Source organism: Nomascus leucogenys, chromosome 4 (genome assembly GCF_006542625.1).
Source record: "Nomascus leucogenys isolate Asia chromosome 4, Asia_NLE_v1, whole genome shotgun sequence".
Lineage (NCBI taxonomy): Eukaryota > Metazoa > Chordata > Mammalia > Primates > Hylobatidae > Nomascus > Nomascus leucogenys.
In genome coordinates, this window is record NC_044384.1 from 122,253,541 (window position 1) to 122,276,306 (window position 22,766).

At 37.8% G+C, this 22,766-nt stretch overlaps 1 protein-coding gene across 2 annotated transcripts in view; it reads right to left on the bottom strand.

Moving 5' to 3' along the window:
- The window catches only part of RBMS3 (RNA binding motif single stranded interacting protein 3), an 864,792-nt gene extending 850,553 nt beyond the window's left edge, over window positions 1-14,239 (bottom strand). For both annotated transcript variants that reach the window (XM_030812231.1, XM_030812233.1), the window contains exon 1: window positions 14,070-14,239. In XM_030812231.1, coding sequence (XP_030668091.1) covers window positions 14,070-14,195 — 126 coding nt within the window. In that variant the 5' untranslated portion in view covers window positions 14,196-14,239. The remainder of the gene's footprint in view (window positions 1-14,069) is intronic.
- Between the last annotated feature and the right edge of the window lie 8,527 nt (window positions 14,240-22,766).

Consider the following 22,766-nt stretch of genomic DNA (forward strand, 5'->3'; position numbering starts at 1 on the left):
TATATGGACACTTTATAATATTCATCATTCCCTTCATCTTCTACTCTACCCTCTGTTGTTGTGCCCACCCAACACAATGCCCAGCAGATAGCATGAACTCAAGCAATGTTTGCTGCATTGATGACATGACCTCATTCAAAGTTCAAGAGCATTGAAGGGGTCATTGCTAGGACTCAGCTTCTCCAAAAATATATGAATCTAGACAACTGAAAAAGTATCGTCAGGATAAATACATTTTCATGAATCAAGTCCTGGCCTCTGAAGAATTATATAAAAGAAGGAACAAAGTTTACGACAGGAAAACCTGTGTGTTCTCCCAGAGCCATGTGCAAATGAGCATTGACAAACCATACACATGACCAAGAATCACAGATTCTTTTAAAATATTAAGAATATTTTAATATTATAATCACAGAAAAGAATACAAATTCTTTTAAAATATTATATAAATAGGAGTTGACTTTTAGTCTATAATTTTAAAAATTTTGTTTCAAGAAACCTGTATCTTGTTGGAAATACTGCAGGGCATGTTGGGGGAGGCAAAATAGCATAGGTTTGGGCACCTATAGCAAACACTGTTGGTTGTTTTCCAATAGCCATTCCCCTTTCTCAGCACTTATGGAATCCTGAACCTATTTAGTTAACAATGTACTAAGGCTGAACCCTGCAGCACCACACACACTACTGTAGACCCAGGGTCCAGGCCAGCTCCAGCATACCCAGAATCTACATCTGTCCTAATAGACCTTAGTATTGGAGTAGGCCCACAGACCCTGGATTTAGGACTATCTCTGTATACCCAGGTCCCAGGCCAGCCTCCCAATACCTTAGGACCCAGGCCATCCTTCAGAGACCTAGCCTCTAGGCCAGCACTGTATAAACCCAACATCCAGGCAGATTATCAGTGGCAAAGGCTCCAGGCTAGGCCCCATGGCCACAGCCTCAGTCTCAGGTAAGCCACAGTGGCTCCACGTACTAGGCAAGAACTAGGAATCCTAGGCTCCAGACTAATCCCCTCGACCCAGGCTTCATGCCAGTCCTAGCATAAGGCCAGCCCCAGGCTCCTGTCCAGTCCATGTGGTCCCAGGTTCCAGAAAACTCAGGGTTCAGGCTTGCTTCAGCAGACCCTGGGTCCAGGCCAGTCCCTCAAGAACTCAGGTTCCAGGCCTATCCTATTCAGCTCAGGTGCCTAGCTCACCCCAGTGCCAGGCAAGCCCTTGAAGACTCAGACTGAAGGCACACGCTAGTGGACATAGGCTCTATTCCTATCCCTGCTGGGATGGTTAATATTAGGTGTCAACTTGATTGAATTGAAGGATGTCTGGGTGGCTAGTAAAGTATTGCTTCTGGGGTGTCTGTGAGGGAGCTGCCAGAGGAGATTGGTATTTGCGTCAGTTGCCTGGGAAAGAAAGACCCACCTTCAGTGTGAGTAGGCATCATCCAATTGGCTGCCAAAGCAGCTAGAACAAAGCAGAGGGAAGAAGGTGGTTAACTTTGCTTGTTGAGTCTTCTTTTTTCTTCTTCCCATGCTGGACACTTGCTTCCACTCTTTCTGCCCTTGGATAGCCGACCCTAGGTTATTTGGCCTTTGGACTCTGGGACTTGCACCAGTAGCTTCCTGGGAGCTCTCAGGCCTTTGGCCATGACTGAAGGCTACACTGTTGGCTTCCCTAGTTTTGAGGCTTTCAGACTTGGACTGGCACACTATTGGCTTCTCTCTTCTCCAGCTTGCAGATTGCCTATCGTGGGACTTAGTCTTTTAATCAGGTGAGCCAATTCTCCTTAATAAACTCTCCTTTATATATACATATATCGTTTTGGCTCTGTCCCTCTGGAGAACTCTGACTAATATACCTGTGGACCAGATCAGTAAGTCTACCCCTGTGGCTCCAGGATTCAGGCTCAACCCCATGTAACCAGGCATCAAGTCAACATACCTGCTGATTCAGGCACCAAGCTGGGTTACTACAGGAAATCCAAGCCTGGAGCCACCGGGATAGACTTACTACCTAAGGACTCAAGGAGGAAATTCACTCTCAGACTATACCAGAGACATGCCTAGAATCTCTAAATAAGCTGACTATTACTAAAGAGCTTGCCCAGAAAAAGTGAGTCTGTAAAGACTGGAACAAGTCCCTAATTCTTTAATGCATAGACATAAATGTAAGGCAACAAGAAACACACAAAAATAAGAAGACGTAACACCACCAAAGAACACAATCTCCTAGAAGCAGACCCCAAAGAAACAGCAATATATAAACTGCATAACAAAGAATTCAAAATAGTTATTTTTTAAGAAAGCTAAGCAAACTTCAAGAAAATAAAGAGAAATAATGCAAAAAATATCACAAAAACCATAAACGACCAGAACAAGAAATTTAACAGAAAGATTAAAAACATTTTTAAAGAGAAATTCTAGACCTTAATAATACAATGAGTGAAATGTAAACTGTGGTAGAGAGCATCAACAGCAAAATTAATCAAGCAGAAAAAAAAATCTGTGAAGTCAAAGACAGCTTATTTGAAAATAATATAGTCAGAGAAGAAGAAAAAAGAATAAAACCAATTAAAGCTTCTAGAATTTATGGGATAGCATCTAAATAGAAAATTATAAGAGTTCAAGAAGAAGACAAAATGGTAGAAAGCTTATTTAAAGAAATAATAGCAGAAAACTTTTAAAATGTGGAGAAAGATATGCATATTAAAGTAGAAGAAATGTCTCCATTCAGATTCAATCCAAATAAGACTACACCAAAATATATTACAATCAAACTGTAAAAAATCAAGGAGAAAGAGAGATCTTAAAAGAAGCAAGTGAAGAGAAACAAATAACATATAAGGGAGTTCCCATAAGGCTAGCAGTGGATTTCTCAGCAGAGAATTTACAGGGCAAGAGAGGGTGAGATGATACATTTAAAGTGCTGAAGTACCTGCCAAAACTGTCCTTTAGAAATAAAGGAGACATAAAGACTTTTCCAGATGAATAAGAGCTGAAGGATTTCACTGCCACCAGACCTGTCTTATAACCAATGTTAAAGGGAGTTCTTCAAGCTGAAAGAAAATGAAGCTAAGTAGTAACAAAAAAAGTATGAAATTATGAAGCTCACTGGTAATTACACAGTCAAATCAAGAACACTCTAATACTGTAAGAGTGGTGTGTAAATCATTTATATCTTTAATATGAAGGTTAAAGTAATAACCATTACTATAAATTTTAAGGGATACGTAATGTAAAAAGATATAAATTGTGACAGCAAATATTTAAAATGGGGCCAGGCACAGTAGCTCACACCTATGATCTCTACACTTTGGGCAGCCAAGGTGGAAGAATCACTTGAGCTCAGGAGTTTAAGACCAGACTGGGCAACAGAGTAAGACCTCATCTCCACAAAAACAACAGAATTTTAAATGGGAGAGTGAAGTAAAAGCATAGTTTTTTAATGTAATAAAAGTTATTATCAGCTCAAAATAGCCTGTCATAACTATATGATACTCTTTGTAAACCTCCTGGTAAGCAAAAATCTATAGTAAATACACAAAAGATAAAAAGTAAAAAATCACAGCATACCAGTAGAGAAAAATCACTTAATCATAAAGGAAGACAGCAAGAGAGGAAGAAAGGAATAAAGAACCTATGCGATAATCAGAAAACAATTAACAAATGGCAGCAGGGAGTCATTATATATCAATACTTACCTTGAATGTAGATTATAAGAAAAAGAGACCCAACTGTATGCTACTTAGAAGATACTCACTTCAGCTGTAAGAATACACAGACTGAAAGTGAAGGGATGCAAAAACATATTCCATGCAAATGGAAACCAAAAGACATCAGGAATAGTAATTATACTAATATCAGATAAAATAAACTCTAAGTCAAAAACTGTAAAATGAAGCAAAAAATTTCATTTTATGATAAAATGGTCAGTCCATAACAGACTATAACAAAAATATTCATATAAATGTACTTCACATTAGACCACATAAATATATAAAGCAAATGTTAATAGATCTAAAGAGAGAGAGAGACTGTAATTAAAATGATAGTAATAAACTTAAATACCCCATTTTCAGCTACTGAGAGATAATTCTGACAGAAAATTAGTAAGGAAATACGAGACAAACTACACTTTAGGCCTAGTTGACCTAACAAACATACAGAACATTTCAACCCACAACAGAATACAGTCTTCTCAAGGGCACATGAAACATTCTTCAGGATAGATTCAGATAGACAGTCACAAAACATGTCTTAACAAATTTAAGAAGACTGAAATTATATCAAGTATCTTTTCCTACCACAATATATGGAATATATTTTTCCATATATATATATATATATATATATATATATGGAAACTAGAAATAACAGGAGGAATTCCAGAAAATTCACAAATACATAAAAAGTAAACAACATGCTTTTGAAAACCAGTAAGTCAGTGAAGAAATTTAATGCCCCACCTTAAAAGAAAGCATACCAGTAGAGAAAATCTCTTAATCATAAAGGAAGACGGCAAGAGAGAAAGAAAGAAAATGGAACAACCAGAAAACAATGAACAAAATGGCAATCGTAAGTCGTTACATATCAATAATTACCTTGAATTTAAATGGATTAAATTATCTAATCAAAGAATTAAAAGGGAAGAAATTAAAAGGGGTATTTAAAAACATCTTGAGATGAAAATGGAAACAAAACATACCCAAACTGGTAGGATGCCACAAAAGCAGTTCTAACAGTAAAGTTTATAGCAATAAACACTTACATACATCAACAAAGGAGAACGATCCCAAATAAACAACCTAGTACTACACTTCATGGAACTAGAAAAACAGGAACAAATTAATCCCAAAGTTAGCAAAAAGCAGAAAATAATAAAGACCAGAGCAGAAATAAATGAAATAAGACTAGAAAAACAGTAGAAAAGATAAACAAAATTAAGAGTTGATTTTTGAAAAAGATAAGCAAAATCAACAAATCTTTAGCTAGACTAAAAAAAAAAGAGATATGACTCAAATAAAATCAAAAAGGAAAAGAGGAGACATTATAACTTATACCATAGAAATATAAAAGATCATGAGACTACTAGGAAAAATTATATGCCAATAAATTGGATAGTCTGGAAGAAATTGATACATTTCCAGCCACATGCAACCTACCAAGACTGAATCACAAAGAAATGGACTATCTGAACAGACTAATAATCGGTAAGGAGACGGAACTAATGAAAAGTCTTCCATCAAAGAGAAGCCAAGACCTAATGGTTTCACTGCTAAATTCTATCAGACTTTAAAAGATCTATTTCCAATCCTTCTCAAACTCTTTCAAAAAATTGAAGAAAAGGGAATGCTTTCTTACTCCTTTTTACAAGGCCAGCTAGTTTATCCTGATACCAAACCAGACAAGGACACTACAAGAAAAGAGAATTACAGGCCAATATCCCTGATGAACGTGGATGCAAATATCCTCAACAAAATACTACCAAACCAAATTTCACAGCATACTAAAAGAAAAATGCTCAAAATCACTAATCATGGGAGACATACAAATTAAAACCACAACGAGATATTGTCTCACAGCTACAAGAATGGCTATTATCAAGAAGACCAGTGATAACAAGTGTTAAAGAGAATGTGGAGAAAGGGGAACGAACCGTTGTCCACTGTTGGTGTACAGTCATTACAAAAAACCGTATGTATGTACACACATTTGTATACATACATACACATATACACAAAATGGAATACTATTCAGCCTTTAAAAAGAAGGAAATTCTAGCATTTATAACAACGTGGATGAACCTGGAATACATTATGTTAAGTGTAATTAGCCAGGCACCAGACAAATACATGATCTCACTTATTTTGTGGAAGCTAAAAACACTGATCTCACAGACATAGAATAGAATGGTGGTTACCGAAGGCTGGGGTGGGTTAGAGGAAGTGGGGAGATGTTGATCAGAGGATAGAAAATTTCAGTCATATGGTAAGAATAAGTTCCAGAGATCTATTGTACAACATTGGGGCTGTAGTTAATAACAATGTATTATACTCTTAAAAATTGCTGAGGGAATACATTTTAGGTGTTTTCACCGTAAAAAATAAGTATATGAGGTAATGCATTTATTAATTAGCTTGATTTAGCCATTTCACAATTTATACATATTTTAAAACATGACGATATATACCATAAATGTATATAATTTTTATTTGGAAATAAAAAATCTTATTTAAAATGTTTCTAAAAATTGTAGCACAAGGTAAAATCCCCTGCTTTCTTCCTACCTTCTTGGAGCACTGTACTATATAAACGAAAGGTTTAGAGTTGTAGGTTTCATCTTGTTTCAAAGAGATGTGACATCACCAACACACAGAGGATGGCAAAGAGGAAAGGCAGAACGAACCTGTCTCTTAGATGATGTTGATCAACTGCTGCACCAAATGTAGAAATAGCTATTGTTCCAGTTACTATTGCTGAAAAATAAACTATCCCAGGTTTAGCGGCTTAAAACTACAGCCATTTTGTTATGATCACTGTTTCTGTGGGTGAGAAACTTAGATAGGACACAATGGGAATGATTTGTCCCTGCTCTCTCATTCCTAGGACTTTAGATGGGAAGACACCGATACCTGAAAGTGGCTCAGACAGTTAGAGAATGTAATCATCTGGAGAGTCATTCATACTCATGTCTGGTACCTCAAGAAGTAGGCCCAAGAAACTATTGCCCAGAGAACCTACATATGGTCACTCCATGTGGCTTGGGGCTTCCTCATTGCATGGTGATTGGAAGAGTGTGATGACAGTGCCCAGAGAGAATGCATTCAGAAACCAAGCTTTTCAAGAAAACCAGATAGAAGCTGCATAGCTTTTTCAAAGCTAAAAGTCACACTGCATCACTTCTACCACATTCTATCAATTAGAAGTGAGTTACAAAGGCCAGCCAGTTTCAAGATGGGGCTTTGAGACCCCATTTCTTGGTTGGGAAATGGCAATATCATATTGCAGACAGAAATGTAGAATGGGTGGTATTATTGCAGCCATCTTTGACAAATATAAATGTGCACCCCTACATCCAGGCTTTTTATTAAGGCAGTTAATATAAATCTTACCATTAGAAGCCACTGTCAGTTGGATGTTCTGAGTAGGAAAATAATTTTAATTGATAAAGTTTGTTAACCCACCTTAAATGAAGTCAACCATGTTATTATCTGCCTTGTATATTTAGTCTTGGATATTTTTGTTAGGGGAAAAAATTATAGCCTTAGATGTGCTATACAATGAAAGAGATACAGGTGTGCTGAGTATTTCATCTCTTGGCCTTTGGGAAAATTGAGCAGAGTTGGGCGCAGCTAAAGTTGTGAACTCTGAGCAGCTCCTTTCACTAAAAGTGGCCTCCATGATGTAAAAAATGAAGCTTAGGAAAACTACCATTGAGCCAAGGTCTTCAAACTGTTCACATATGCCTAGAAGAATTTTGAAAAATTACATGCCCTATATCCCATTTCTCAGTTATCTAAAAATCTCATTAAAAGTCTAAATAATTGCAAAAGATATAAGTTAAAGACTTTCCTTCTCCCTTAGTACAGAGATACATACATGGCTGGAAAAGACTAGAAGCCCCATTGGTTTATGGTACCTGATTAATCATTATATGAGGCATCTCCTTTGTTAGTGCCCCCTGGGGAGATTTTAAACCCTGAAGCAATGAAGCACAGTAAGATTTATGTGCAAGGAATATGCCCTTTTTCGTAAAGGAGTGTGGTAGGGAGACCATACAATATAACTTCTAAACCTAAACAATTTTTAGAGTTAAAGGGGATATCATTAATAACTATACTAGGAAATAAGCATAAACTAGGAAAACTGGGGAATATGCTGACCTTAGCTATTGTAATACTGGTGAGTTTTCAGGAGAATCAGCTTACAAAAGAGAATTCACAGTATCTGGAGATCTGTTCACTGTCTTTTGAAAACTGTCTGTTGTCAGTACTTTTTGAAAAGTTTTCCACAGCTCCAAGAGTCTAGGTAGACCTATTATTAAGCTAGTATAGAGCAATACTAATTGTTAAAGTTTTGACACACTTCCACACGTTAGTAAATAGAATAAAAGTAATTGGAATAACCAATGAAAATTACTAATCTAAATCCCAGCATTTGTATATCATTTCAGAAACTACGAACAAGTAAGCTGTGATTCCAAGATATCTTTCTGGCTTAGGCATTGGAGCCCAGAGATAGAGGACCTGTGACAGAGGATTTGCTATTTATTTGCAAAATTAGTTGGGTCTTTGATGCATAAAGGTCCTCATATAGAAGAAAGGAGACTTGCAACCTCTTCCTATCTTTTCTATACACTTCAAAAACAAAAAATCAAAAACAAAAACAAAAACAAAAAAAAACGCGTGTCCCTATCCATGGGGAAAAGCATGGTCTGGGCTGAGGAAGCAGCTATTCAGGCTATTAGGTGCCATGGATAAAGGCAGTTGCCATGGACATACACAGAAAATGCCTTTACTGTGGGCTAATGTCCCTTCTGGTAGGTTTGGGAACCCTTGTTTCATTTGACAACCTAATTCTTGGTGAAAGGCAGTTGTCTCTGAGCCTTGTAAACAAGTTTCTAGGGAGGGAATCTCCTGGAAACCTATTTAATGACTAAAAGAGAGACTCTTCCAGCAAGACAGTACTAGGTCTGCACCCTTCCCCTTTCAGATCTTTTTTTTTTTTGAAAGAGAAAATTAGTACAGGCTTCCCACTTTTCCTCTCCTTTGTACCTGCTATTTTCTGAAGGGATAGACGAAGGCTTAGAAGAAGCCTCTACTACCTGCAGGCAGCGTGAACCTCTGAGCACCTGCTCAGAGGTTTTCTTTACCTCTTTCTATTTTCTTTACCTCTTTCTGCTTTGTCTCCCTTATTAACTGGGCTACACTTGGGCACTGTCTCCTGATTAGCCTCAATGGGGTGAAAAGTCATATTGTACTTCCTCACTGGAAAAGGAAAAAAAAAAAGAAGGTACACAGGCTCCTGGCCTCAGCACCTAGGATCAGATCGTTACTATCTACTTTCCGTCTCTTTCTAATTCCCTTCTTCTCCATGTCCCTAGGATCATTTAAATTATAACAATTTCAAATGTGAAAAAAGAAAGGAGCGAGAGAGGAGTACATGCAGGGAGACCAGAGACCTAGTATGAAGGCGGCCAATGAATCCTCTTCCTTTTAATTAACATTACCCTCATATAATGGTTCTCAATTAATAGAAAGTTGTTGGAAATTTGATGTTATTCCATGTGTTAAGTCATGAAGCAGATAAAGTTATCATTTAGATAGTGACAGAAGCGTCAAATGAAAGATTACACCAACACACTAGTCCATATACTATTTGGAAACTTGTAGAATGATTTTTGGAAAAAAATGTGCTACAAATAACATGACTAAATAAATTCACTTATATATTAATAGCTTCCTTGGATAATAAAAGGTATTTCCATATTTAATATGTGGCTTAAAAGTTATAATATTGCATTACTTGAATATTTTGAATATTACTTTTTGCCACTTTTTGAATATTATCCAAGCTGGTGAGGGCATTCTAGATGCCTAGAAATTGTTTCTTCATTTACTAGTGCAGTGAATAAAACATTGGTAGAGCTTTAGTAATCCTGTCTTTGTAGTTTCTTTTAAGATATGTATTGGAGTAGTTACCAAGGGGACAGTTATCATCAACTTCATTTTAGAAGTGGAAAAACAGTGGATTTCTGGAAAATCAAACTTATATTTGTGAGTTTCAATAATTTTGAATTGCCACAGGGATTTCATCCTCCATCACTCAAAGAATCCCTCTCATATTATCTCCCTCAGTAAGATAAGCCTCATTAATTTCAAGAAGCCCCAAATACTTACCTAATGACTCAGAAATCAGTCATTGAGTCATGGAATATTATGATCAGCGTAAGGTGAATAATGGTTCACCAGGATGTCTATGACCTAATCCCCAGAACCTGTGAGTATGACTTTATATGGCAAAAAAAAATTTGCAGATGTGATTAAGTTAAAAATATTTAGACAGGGAGATTATCCTGGATTAGCCAGGTAGGCCCTTAAATGAAATAACAAGTGAGCTTGTAAAAGGGAAGCAGAGAGAGATTTGACTATAGATAGGGAAGGTGATCTGAAGATGGAGCAGAGATAGATGTGAAGATGCTATGCTGCTGGCCTTGAAGATGAAGAAGGGCCTATGAGCCAAGATATGCAATAAATATAGCTCTGGAAGCTGGAAAAGGCCAAGAAATAGATTCTCCTCTAGAGCCTCATGAGGGAGCACAGCCTTACCAACACCTTGATTTCAGCTCGGTAAAACTCATTTCAGCCTTCGAACCTCCAGAACTATAAAAGATAGACATGTTGTTTTTAGCTCAATGTCAGGGGTAATTTGTTACAGCAGTCATAGGAAACTAATACAGTGATGTACAAAAGAGCTCTGAGAAAATCCTTACTTGATCAGGCAGAGGCCTAACTGCATTCTGAGATAAAATCTAGATTAAATCCTAGAATAAAATCTCAACGTTACCAATTTCAAGTTAACTAACCAGACATTCATGGGATATCAGTATTCCTCAGAAGCAGGGGAATAGAGGCAAAGGGGAACACTTTGAGTGACATATACTTACTACACAAATACCACATTGGCTGACACCCTTGTAACTCCAGGATATCCAGTTAAAAAACTGGAAATCTTCAATCAAACTAGGGACTTGGAGAAAAGGACATGAATTTCACAAGGCAGGCAGAGGATTTATAGCTCCATTAAAGGCTACTAAATTACATGACTCAAGAAAATCACTGGGAATCTATTCAGACAAGAATTCCATTTCTGTGGTTTTAACCACGAAACCACTGTGGATCTTAGACTGCATAGCAACTATGGAATCCACTCTCACATTTTGAAGCGCTAAATATTTCTCTTGCAAAATGGACTCCAGTAAAAACTATGAAATAGTCAACATTTTTGCATGTTGTCTTCCAAACTCAGCCCTCAAAGTCTCCCTATATTGAACCTCTGGTTTATTTTTAGATTATATAATTCCTTTCACAAAGCAGTAGCACAGTTAACTGAGCACTGATCTTTGAGTCAAGAGTTTAATGCCATCTGATCAGGCATGGGAAGAAAATTTGAAAGAAAGTTATAATGTTGGGATAATGAAAGAATTCCAAGTAGGCTTTAAAGTTGATCCTCAGAGTGTCCTTGAAATCAGAAGTGTAATGCCCATGACTATTTTTTAAGGATTTTCTAATCTTTTGCTTCTACTTTTCTTAACTTGACTCACTTGACTCACAGCAGTGAGACAAAAGAAAGTATCAGCTGCTGGGCCTTAAAGCACAAAAAGTAGCTAGATAACCTGTAATTTTCCTGGTGGTTTCTAAGACATGACAGCACCTATTTTTTCCTCCTACCCCCAGACCTAAAATCAAGTATCCTATAAATGCAAATATTTCTCTAAAGAGTAACATGAACATTTAAACTAAATTATTAGCAAGGGTTCTATCTGAGATATAATCATGTAATTGTCCTTGGCACGTAAATAAAGACAGAGTGATTCAATGTCAAGGGGCAATATAATACAATGGATAAGAATACTAGTGGGAGGCTAGACAGTCAATGTTTGAATCTCAGGCCCCACTTCTGGTTGTGTAACTTAGGAAAAGATACTTAACTTTTCTGAACTTCATTTCACTAACCCTTAAAATGATAATAATAGTACCTACCTCCTAGGGTTGTTTTGAAAAAAGTGTGTGTGTGTGTGTGTGTGTGTGTGTGTGTGTAAAATGCATGTAAAAGTAATTAGTACAGAGCTTGGAAAAACATTAAGTGCTCAATTAATGTCAGCTACTTTTAGATGACCTTGAAGCCAATAAGAATATGAATTGAAATACTTTATTAAATTACAATTTGTCAACTTCTGGCTTGACAAATAACTACTCCAGAAGAAACTAATGAGACATACTAGTTACTAAAGAAAAATTTATGCAAAATAAATGCAACTTGGTTTTTCATTATAAAAACAAGTTCCATATATTTTGAACATCAAATAGGTCAAAGGATATTACAAGAAAATGTATTTTTTTGCAGTCACACATCTGTGTGTGTAATACTCTCCTAATTTGACTCTGTGCTTTACTTCTTATTACTCCACCAGAAATTTTCCACTTAGCAGCCAGACTGAGTCCTAAAAAAATTATGTCATGTCATTTCCTTGCTGAAAACACTCTGATAGTTTTCCATCACAGTTAAATAAAATACAAACTCCTTACTTGGTATTACAAAGTGCTACTTTTCAATCTGAATAAAGTGGTCCCTGTCTCTCTCTCTGACTTGATCTCTCTATTCTCTCCTAAGTTCCAACGGCTTTCTCCCTGTGTAGGGAACCAGGCTCATTCCTGCCTCAGATCCTTCACACTAGCTGTTTCCTCTGCTTATAATGCTCATCCTCCCAAACTCTGCCTAGTTATATCTCATTTTCATTCGGATCTCAGATAAAACCTGGCCTCCTGAATAAGGACTTGGTAGACCACACAATCTCAAGAATCTCAAGCAGCCACCCAGTTATTCTCTGTTACTTCAATTTATTTTAAGTCTCTGTGTAGAATTTATTTTGCTTAGCATATAACATTGTGGTATAATTTTCTTTCTTGTTTGCTTCTTTGTATTTCTATGTTTTTTATATAATAACCAACTTCCCCATTCCCTAGAATAGAAGTTCCATAAGAGCAAGACTTGGTCTTTTTCACTCTTGGATTTCTTTCACCTAGAAAACTACCAAACATATTAAATGGTTAATAATGCTTAATAAGTATTTGTTAAAAGATAAATGAAAAGAAAATATGGTTATTTAGGTCTAAGTAATTTCAAAACCGTTGTTAACACTATCCTTGTGCATATATCCTGTACATGTCCTATTAAATGCCAAAAGTTTAATTATTGAGTCAAAAAGATGCGCAATTTAAATTTTGATAGTTATTTCCAAATTGCCTATAAAAAAGTCATACTAATTTACTTTTTAAGTGAATTCCTTCAGTCTTCTTTTAAGTGAAATTATGACATGATATTCGAGACACATTCTCTCAACTTAGAAGCACTGCGTACTTTATAGTTCCATAACCTTAAAATGCCAACAGGATAGCTGAAGTACAGAAGTCTACAACAGGTCTTCTGAATGAAATGGCTGCAGAATCCATGCCTACTGTGACTCACCAATTAGACGATTTGCTACGAGAGGCATATATGATTCACTCTCAAAGGTCTTTCATTTTCTAGGAATCCTGTGCATGGGTTCTTAGCAGTAAAGAGAGATCTTACTAATCAACATTGATCATGACGTTTTTCAAGTATACAAAAGGTAACTTGCAATCAAAGAAAAATTTTATTCCATGAGAATTGAATCAAAACACAGAAAAACATATTGGTGAAACACGTACTCTATTCTAAAAGGTCCTCAAATTCCATGAGTTCATTTTTCCCTTATTAGAGGTTTATTTCCCTTGCCCTTTGAGTCATCTATGCCAACAACCTCAGATGTCTGTGTAATAGTAACTGGAAAATACCCTACTGATGAATCGATTTCTACATATTTATGTCTGTATAAATATGTCAACGAGGCCACTGATGAAAGTGGAGGCATCCAGGATCCCCCCCCTCACTGGCTTCTTATGTCATTTTGAAAGGCACCCTGTATCAGCACAAAAGCAACCAACTAAATTCATAAGCAACAGTCAAAAGGAAACCAGAAAAATAAAACTAGAGATACATGTGCATCCAGTCTCCACACCAACACTACATCACTTGGAAATAACTTTTAGTGCAATATCAGTTTTCAGCAAAAATCATCCAAACATGTTACTCAAACACTTAAAAGACTTTTTAAATTCTTATCTCTTTTACTCAAGAGCAGCAAATTCTTACCTTAGAAGCATTATATCATTAAAAAAAAAAAACCCAATTAATAGATACCCACTCTAGATTGAAAATGTAACTGCATAAATGATCCAATTTTCAAAATACAGAAAAATGAGGTACTTACAGCAGGGTGTCCAGTACAGTAGGTATAGCTGGCATGGGACTGGTAGTGCAGGCTGGCTCTTGGAAAGGAGTATGTATTCCAGGCTGGTTGGCTGCTGTTCCACTGGGAGCTGAAGCCAGGGCTCATGGTCACTCGTGACTTACTAGTTTGATAGGCTCTCACTGTGGAGCTAGACTATCAAAAAAGAAAGAAATGCAATGTGAAGACAGCTCTTTATTAAACCTGAGCCAGCAATATATCACAGCATGTATTCTCACGTATGACTAAGGAACAGGACTCAGCTGATTAAGAGAAATGGCTGATGGCTTAAGAGGATGCATCAAATACTGTTTAAATACTGCATCAAATACCGTTCTGAGTAGGATAAAAGTATTTTCTCACTATTCGAATTTTGACTGGATCACAAAGCACAAAGGCTCTTTGAAATTGATCTTATTGAAAACAGTTTTTTTTTCTAGTTGCGAGATGCAACTCCAGCCTTTAGAAATAAGATACATTTTAGTGGTGACAGCAACAGTGATATTTTCAGTTATAAAAATGTCCTTTTATCATAGTGTTCACCTTAGAAATTCACCATTAGTCTCATCTGAAGGCAGTAAACAAAAATCTTAGTTTACAAGGATTGGATTAAGGCACAGGCTGCTTCTCAACTCTAACTAGTCTTTAAATTACGTAAGTCTATTGCTGTCCTGGGGGACATCAGCAGGAATCTGGATACATTTATACAGGTCACCATTCTACTTTCTAAAGAGCAAAATGGTGAAGGATTCGAAATCATCATTCACCCCCAAACTGCTCTACCAACATAACTGAAAATAGGGCGGTAGGAAAATATGCATTTTTTAAATGTTAAATATATCTGGTTGCTCATAACTGTGCATAGGGTAGAATTCACTGAAAACAAAACTCACTTGTATCTTCTGTCCTTCTTTGTTCTCAGATGGCCATGGCATATAAGGCATATAATAGTTTCTTTTCAGAGAACACTTTCTATCGTCAAATTGCAATAGCCACTTACCCCAGTAGCACAGTAACTTTCACAATAAATTCTATTTATAAATCTATGGGCAAATGCCAACTCAATCACTGGGAAAATGTGCTAATCGCATTGCCATTATATTCAGGAAACCCAGCGGGGAAGAAACTTTTATCTATGATTGTGTTTCCCATTGGGGTAGATTCTGATACCATTAAATACTTAGAAGAACAATTTTCTGAAGACAGGTTCGAGCATCTTGGGATAACCAAAAGAAAGCAAAAACCTCAGTGATTTAAATGCTCGAAGTGGGCCATTTCTCTCACAATGACCTTAAAAATATTAGGAAAGTGAAAAGAAAATTTAAATCTGTGATTTAATGGTAGTTAACAATTTAAAATATGTAAACCAAAAACTGGAGAATACAGCCTTCTTAAGGTAGCCAAGCTCTTTGGTGGTCTATCTTTCCCCATTAACATTCTCCATCACCACCCTACCATGTATGCTGTCCACATGATTCAATAGTGCAATAGTTCAGTGAGATCTGCAGATACAGCATTACAAAGGTATGCATATTGCATACCTCCCCAGGACAAACCTGTGTTGGAGAAGTAACAGTGAACTTTTGTAAAAATAGACATTTGTGCTTGGTTCGAAGTACGTAAGCCCTGTATTTATGTAAAAAATCCTGTTATTTGTATGCCATACACAGTCACTTCAAAGAATAAATGAGCCCACCACAAAACTTACCTTTGGCCTTGAAAGAGTCTTGGTTTCTGCTCTGCAACTACGGTCACTAAAATCAAATGCTTTCGACTTTGGTTGTTTCTGTAAGTAGTTATTTCAGGACTAGCCCTTGTAGTTACATGGTTGTCTCTTATCTGTTTTCACATTTACATTAGGAGAGAGGATTTAAATTTTTGCATAAACAAGTTGTAAATACCCTCACCTCTTAGTTTACTTACGTTCCCAAGTGGCATTAGTCTCTCCTCAATGATTTTAATCATGGTGGTCCCTTGCAAACTTTCCTTCCCCTCTTTTGTAAAGCTCATGCTCAAGTTGTACCTTATACTTGTCCCCACTTCTAAGACCTCCAGATTATGTCCTTCACCTTCCTGCTGTCACAGAGCCTATATAGTGTTGCTCAAATACTTCAGCATATGATTATGTTGTTGTAGATTATTCCCTATGTGTATAAAACTCAGCTTCCCAACCAGGCTTCAGAGAGCCCACTTAGTTCTAGACAATATATTGTCTCTTCTATGGCTCTAAGGAGTTTCTTCCTCCTTGGCTTTTGAAGCCTCTGATGGTGTTTACCCCCTCCTCATTACAATCATCTTTCCCTTAGTCTCCTTGTCCCTTCTGATTGTACCTTGTCTCTTGTCTCACTACTTGCATTCTTTTTTCTGTATTCTCCCTAAATTAGGTTATTTTTCAGGCCTTACTTCTTGGTTCTGTGTTCTTCACTCTTCTAACTTTTCTCCTTTGTGAACTTATTCACGGTCAAAGCTTTACGTATTACTTCTAAGAAGATGACTCCCAGGTATAAATTAACAGTCCAAACAGTCTCCTGAATTCCAGTGCCAAATCTTAAAATATCTGCTGAATATGGATGTGTAACTATTAATCAACACAAGAAGAATCCAAGTTTAAATTACCATGCATAAAATTAAATGGGCTGGGCGTGGTGACTCACGCCTGTAATCCCAGCACTCTGGGAGGCTGAGGCGGGCGGATCACAAGGTCAGGAGATCAAGACCATTGTGGCTAACACAGTGAAACCCTGTCTCTACTAAAAATATAAAAAATTAGCCAGGCGTGGTGGTGGGCACCTGTAGTCCCCGCTATTCGGGAGGCTGAGGCAGGAGAATGGTGTGAACCCGGGAGGTGGAGGTTGCAGTGAGCCGGGACGGTGCCACTGTACTCCAGCCTGGGCGACAGAGTGAAACTCCACCTCAAAAAAAAAAAATTAAAAAAAGAATTAAATGAATTAATTGTTTTACTCTAAGATTTCACCTCCCCCACAGTTCATTTTCATTTACTTTTGTTAATGTTATGATCACCTTTAAAATCAGTTTCCTCAAAGACAGAACAACTTTGACCCATTTATCTCTCTTTCAACTCCCATTATCAGTGTCACCAGATTCTATTGTATTTAAGAGTTCTTAAATTTATGTTGTCTTTTTCATTCCCATTATCACGAACCATTTTTTACGATTTAGTCAATTTATCTCAGAGCCACTAAAACTAAATCAAGAAGCTTGTACTTAAAGCCTCGATTGACTCTCCCCAATGACACTAGATTTGTCTTTCTAAAAGCATGCTTTTACTATATGACTACTCCTTGCTGAAAAATAGTCAATGCCTCTCTACCATCTACTAGACAAAGTTAAAACTTCTTAGTCTTTCATTTGAGAGTCTAATGTCATTCTAACTGACATTGCAAGGTTTATTTTTTGTTCCTTTCCATATAATTTCAACATCTAGATAGAGCGTTGCTCCAGATAGTTTGTTACTCCAAACATGACTTACATGTTCATGCCACTGTCACAGTCATCACTTTCTAAAATGTCTTCACCTCCTCTCAGTTCATACTTCAATGAACCTGCCAGGCTCAACCTTCTATAAAACCTATTCCAACAGCCTCGGCCACCAGCCCACAGGGAATTTTGTTTCTACAAGGCACTGACATTACGATTTTCTGCCAGGTTCATCTGATCTTTTCCTCTTTGTGGCTACCCAGGAAATTAACATCATAATGTCATCAGCATAACTCACCAAATTCCTTATTAGCCTTTCATACTACAACTCTTAAGTCCCAACACACATCTTTTAGAATAGGTGCCTATTTGTGTTTCTTAAGAAGCATATCACAATGCAAGAACTTGTGTACAAGTAGTTCATTTTGGAATTGATCCCAGAGAAAATCAGTAGGATAAATCAGTAGGGATAAAGAGTGAGCCAGGAGGTTTGCATCACTGAGTAAGTTATTCCTGTGGAGAACTGAGGCTCAGTTCCACTGAGGACTCTCGGAGACAGTGTAGAACATGCCGTGGAGTTATTCCACTTCTGGAATAAAGACATGGGTCCACTTCTGGACCCAAAGACATGAGGGACAGAAAAATGGAGGGTCCCTAGGGCTGGAGTCATAGGGGGATGGAAAGCAGTGGGGTCCTGGAGGAAGGAGCAGGGGTTCGGAATCCAGACTCCTGGGTCTGAAGGAGGAAGGGGCTGGGTCCTGGAACTCAACATGTGAGGAAGCTAAAGTATCTAACCTCCAGTTCTTATTTGTATTGGCTAAGGGCTGTTCCTTGAAACATTGATTTCTTGGCACTTCTGGTCTGTTCCACATACAGGCCAAAAGAAAGTTCTCAAGTAGAGTGTCCCAGGACACTGTTGACATGCTCTAGAAAAGTAAGTGTCAAGAAGGTATAAGCAGAGTATGGGTAGTATCTGCTACTAAATAGATGATTCCATGAACTTTTTTGCATCTATCATAGAACTCCAGACACTCACATTTTTATTCTGGGTGACTGAGATCAAGGGCTCAAAAACATTGGTCAAACTGGCCTGACCACACTGCCATTACAGACTTGCAAAAGCCATACACAGAGGAAAATATTGGATTGGCCAGTAAATACAGTAGAAAATGTTCAAAATCATTAGTCATCCAGAAAATGCAAAATAGAGCTACAATAATACACCAGTTCATACCCACAAGGATGGCTGAAACTAGAAAGACTGATAACCCTAAATGTTGGTTAGTTATTATAGACCTAAACTTCCCAAATAGTGTTCATGGATGGGTAAAATGATACAGCTACTTTGAAGAACTGTTGGGTTACATTTTCTTTTGTGTTGTTTTGAGATGGAGTTTCGCTCTTGTTGCCCAGGCTGGAGTGCAATGGCGCGATCTCAGCTCATCACAACCTCCACCTCCTGGGTTCAAGTGATTCTCCCCCTCAGCCTCCCAAGTAGCTGGGATTACAGGTATGTGCCACCACACCCGGCTAATTTTTATTTTTAGTACAGACAGGGTTTCTCCATGTTGGTCAGGCTGGTCTCAAACTCCCGACCTCAGGTGATCCGCCCACTTCAGCCTCCCAAAGTGCTGGGATTATAGGCGTGAGCCACTGGGGCCAGTCTGGGTAGCATTTTATAAAATTAAACAGGCAGAGCATGGTGGCTCACACCTGTAATCGTAGCACATTGGGAGGCCAAGGTGGGTGGATCACTTGAAGTCAGGAGTTTGAAACCAGCCTGGCCAACATGGTGAAACCCCGTATCTACTAAAAATGCAAAAAAATTAGCCAGGCATGGTGTTGGGCACCTATAACACCAGCTATTCGGGAGGATGAGGCAGGAGAATCACTTGAACCTGGGAGGCAGAGGTTGCAGTGAGCCGAGGTCGTGCCACTGCACTCCAGCCTGGGCAACAGAGCGAGACTCCGTCTTAAAATAAATAAATAGGCCGGGCGTGGTGGCTCATGCCTGTAATCCTAGAACTTTGGGAGGCCAAGGCAGGTGGATCACGAGATCAGGAGTTCAAGACCAGCCTCACCAACACAGTGAAACCCTACCTCTACTAAAAATAAAAAATTAGCCGGGTATGGTGGCACACGCCTATAATCCCAGCTACTCAGGAGGCTGAGGTAGGAGAATCACTTGAACCTGGGAGGCGGAGGTTGCAGTAAGCCGAGACTGGGCCACTGCACTCCAGTCTAGACAAAAGAGCGAGACTTGGTCTCAAAAAAAAATAAAATAAAATAAAATATTTAAAAAAGAAAAAGATAAAAATAAAATTAAATGTGCTTCTACTTATGACCCAACAATTATACCCCTAGTTATTTACCCCAAAGAAAAAATATATACACAAAAATATTTTATAAGAATATGAATAACAGCTTTATTCACAGCAGCCCCAAACTGGAAATGGCCCACTGTCTATCAACAAGAGAATGGATTTTTAAAAATGGAGTACATTTATATAATGAAATACTCTTCAGATATCAAAAATAAACTTCTGATACATACAGAGACATGGATAAATCTTAAAATCATGCCAAATAAAAGAAGACAGGAACAGAAGAATAGATGTGTGTTACTTATTTATATGAGGTCCAAGATGAGGAGAAAATATACAGTCATAGAAATCAGAAAGTGGTTGCTGGGCATTGAGGAGTCAAGCAAGGAGAACAAGGTAATATTCTAGAGTCATAGAAATGTTTGCTTTCTTATTTTTTATGTACTCATTTCAGGAATGCATATACTTACCAGACCTCAACAAATTGAACAGTTGAGATCTTTACATTTTATTATGTCTTAAGTATATTTCAATTAAAAAGTATACACTGCTATTGCAAAAGACTCTGAATTTTCCATGATAAGAAAGGTTAGAGATGGCTCTGAAACTGAAGCCCAGTGATCCCCAAATTCTAATTTTCTAGACTCCATAATCAGTTAATCTGAGTTCCACTATCTTTCCCCTCCTTGGCACGACCTCTGAGAGCAATGCCAGGGAGCATCTAACAGCCAAAAGGCAGGCAGCCAGAAAGAAGAGCAAAGAGTCTGGATAAAGAGCCTCTGAATAACCAAGAGCTGGCAGCATTATCTGGTGTCTGCCAACAGATCAGGGGTCAGGGCTGGTGGAGCAAGAAAAAATGGAGCACAGCACAAAAGAAGAGGCCTCTTACATGCTTCCAGAAATTACAGAGCTCCAGGGAACACTTGCTGTTCTATCTACTCAGTCAGCACTAGCAAACAAAAGAAAGAAAGGGAGGGGCAGAAGAAAGGTGGACTAAGGAAAAAAATGCAATAAGGAAGCAGAAAATAACCAATACTATAAGATTCCTAGGCACACTTTAATAAGTGCTGGGGGAAATAGTAACAGCTAACACTTACATGCAACCTACTATCTATCAAATACTGTTTCAGTATATTTATACTGTAGTGACTCAAGTAGTCCTCATAACAATGTTAAGAAGTAGTTATTATAATCTGCATTTTGTAGGTGAGGAAACTGAGGAAGAAAGACATAAAATAACTTTAAAATTTAAGGTCATATAACTACTAAACTGTTGAGTTGGGATTCAAATCCAGGCAGAGACTTCTTTCTTGGATTAGAATTCATGCTCTCAAATATTCTGCTGTAATGCTGCTTAGCTTGGGTTCTTCCAAAGCAGATTCTAAGACAAAGACTGGGTTGGGTTTGTTTGTTTGTTTTGGGGATGGGGAGAGGTAATCTCAAAAAGCAAACGGGAAGGAAGAAACAGAGAGAAAATGAAGAAGCAATATAAATGTGTGTTATTGAGATCTATGTTATAAGGTATAATCCAAAAATATAATTCTAAACCTTCCAACCAACTAAATGGACCCCTCCTTTCAGCCAAGGGCATTCCAAAACTAACCTGAAACACTAGTTCAGGCCATGATGGGAAGATGGGGTCAGACATACCTCATTGTACCCTCCTCCCTTTGGAATTCAGGTACAACTGACCAGCATTAACATTGAAAGAGACCTTAAGACTGACAAAGCAGACCCTTTGTAGCAATAAGATATTAACATGACAGATATCAGGCCCTGAAAGGAATTGAGTATTTTATCCCCAAGTATATTTAATATTGGGTTGTAACCAATATTAGTAACCAATTACTTTTGCACCAACATATTGTGCCTAATATTTCTTTGATATATTTTGAAATGGGCCTGCAAATCTATCTCTTGTGGGAAAAATGTACATTCTGTAGAGAATCCCCTTCCCTTTCCAGGTCTTTCCTTATCCAGGAGATAAGTTAACTAAGAGTGTAGCAACTTTCTAAGTTTGATAAAATCATTTACAATCTATTCTCTCAGAAGCTTGCTACCTGGGGCTTTATCTGAATAATAAGAACCTTGGTCTCCATAACATTTAATCTTAAACCCAGACCCTCCCTTCTATTGATTCTATGCTTTTAGGCAGACTCAACCAATTGACAATCAGAAAATCTTTGAATCCACCTATGGCCTGGAAGCCCCACCCACCCACTTCGAGTTGTTCCACCTTTCCTGACTGAAGCAATGTACATCTTACATGTATTGAATGATGTCTTATGTGTCCCTAAAATGTGTAAAACCAAGCTGTAGTGTGACCATCTTGGGTACATGTTAGGACTTTCTGAGGCTGTGTCATGAGCATGTCCTTAACCTTGGAAAAATACACTTCTGAATTGAAGCCTGTCTCAGATACTTTTCGGTTTACAAAGGTAAAGGCCCTGGATCCTGCTGAGGCCTCTGAGAAGTGTTCAAAATGTCACCTAGAATTGTCCACTGAAAGATGAGAGCTAGAGATTTTGCCACTGGGTAAGGGTTGCCCTCAAGGGAATCATCCTACCAGTACTTCCAAGCTGTATCTGGGCATGAGAAAACAAGCTCCCTTGGCATCAGAGAAAGCTCATGGGCAGAAAGTGGAAAGGCACACAAGTAAAATCGGGCAGGATGCTGTCAAGTGCTAGGTGAGTTAGAACCGTCCATCACAGTTGCAGTTGAAACCAGAGATGAGCCAGGGATGAGGATGGGGCAATGTGATACAGTTACTACTATCAACTAAGTAAGAATAATACTTACTTAGAATAAGTATACTAAAAATACCTACTCTAAGAATAATAAGTGCAATGGTGATAATCATAATATCAATTGAACACCTGCTTCTACACATCTTTCATGCATTGTCTCTCTGAATCAT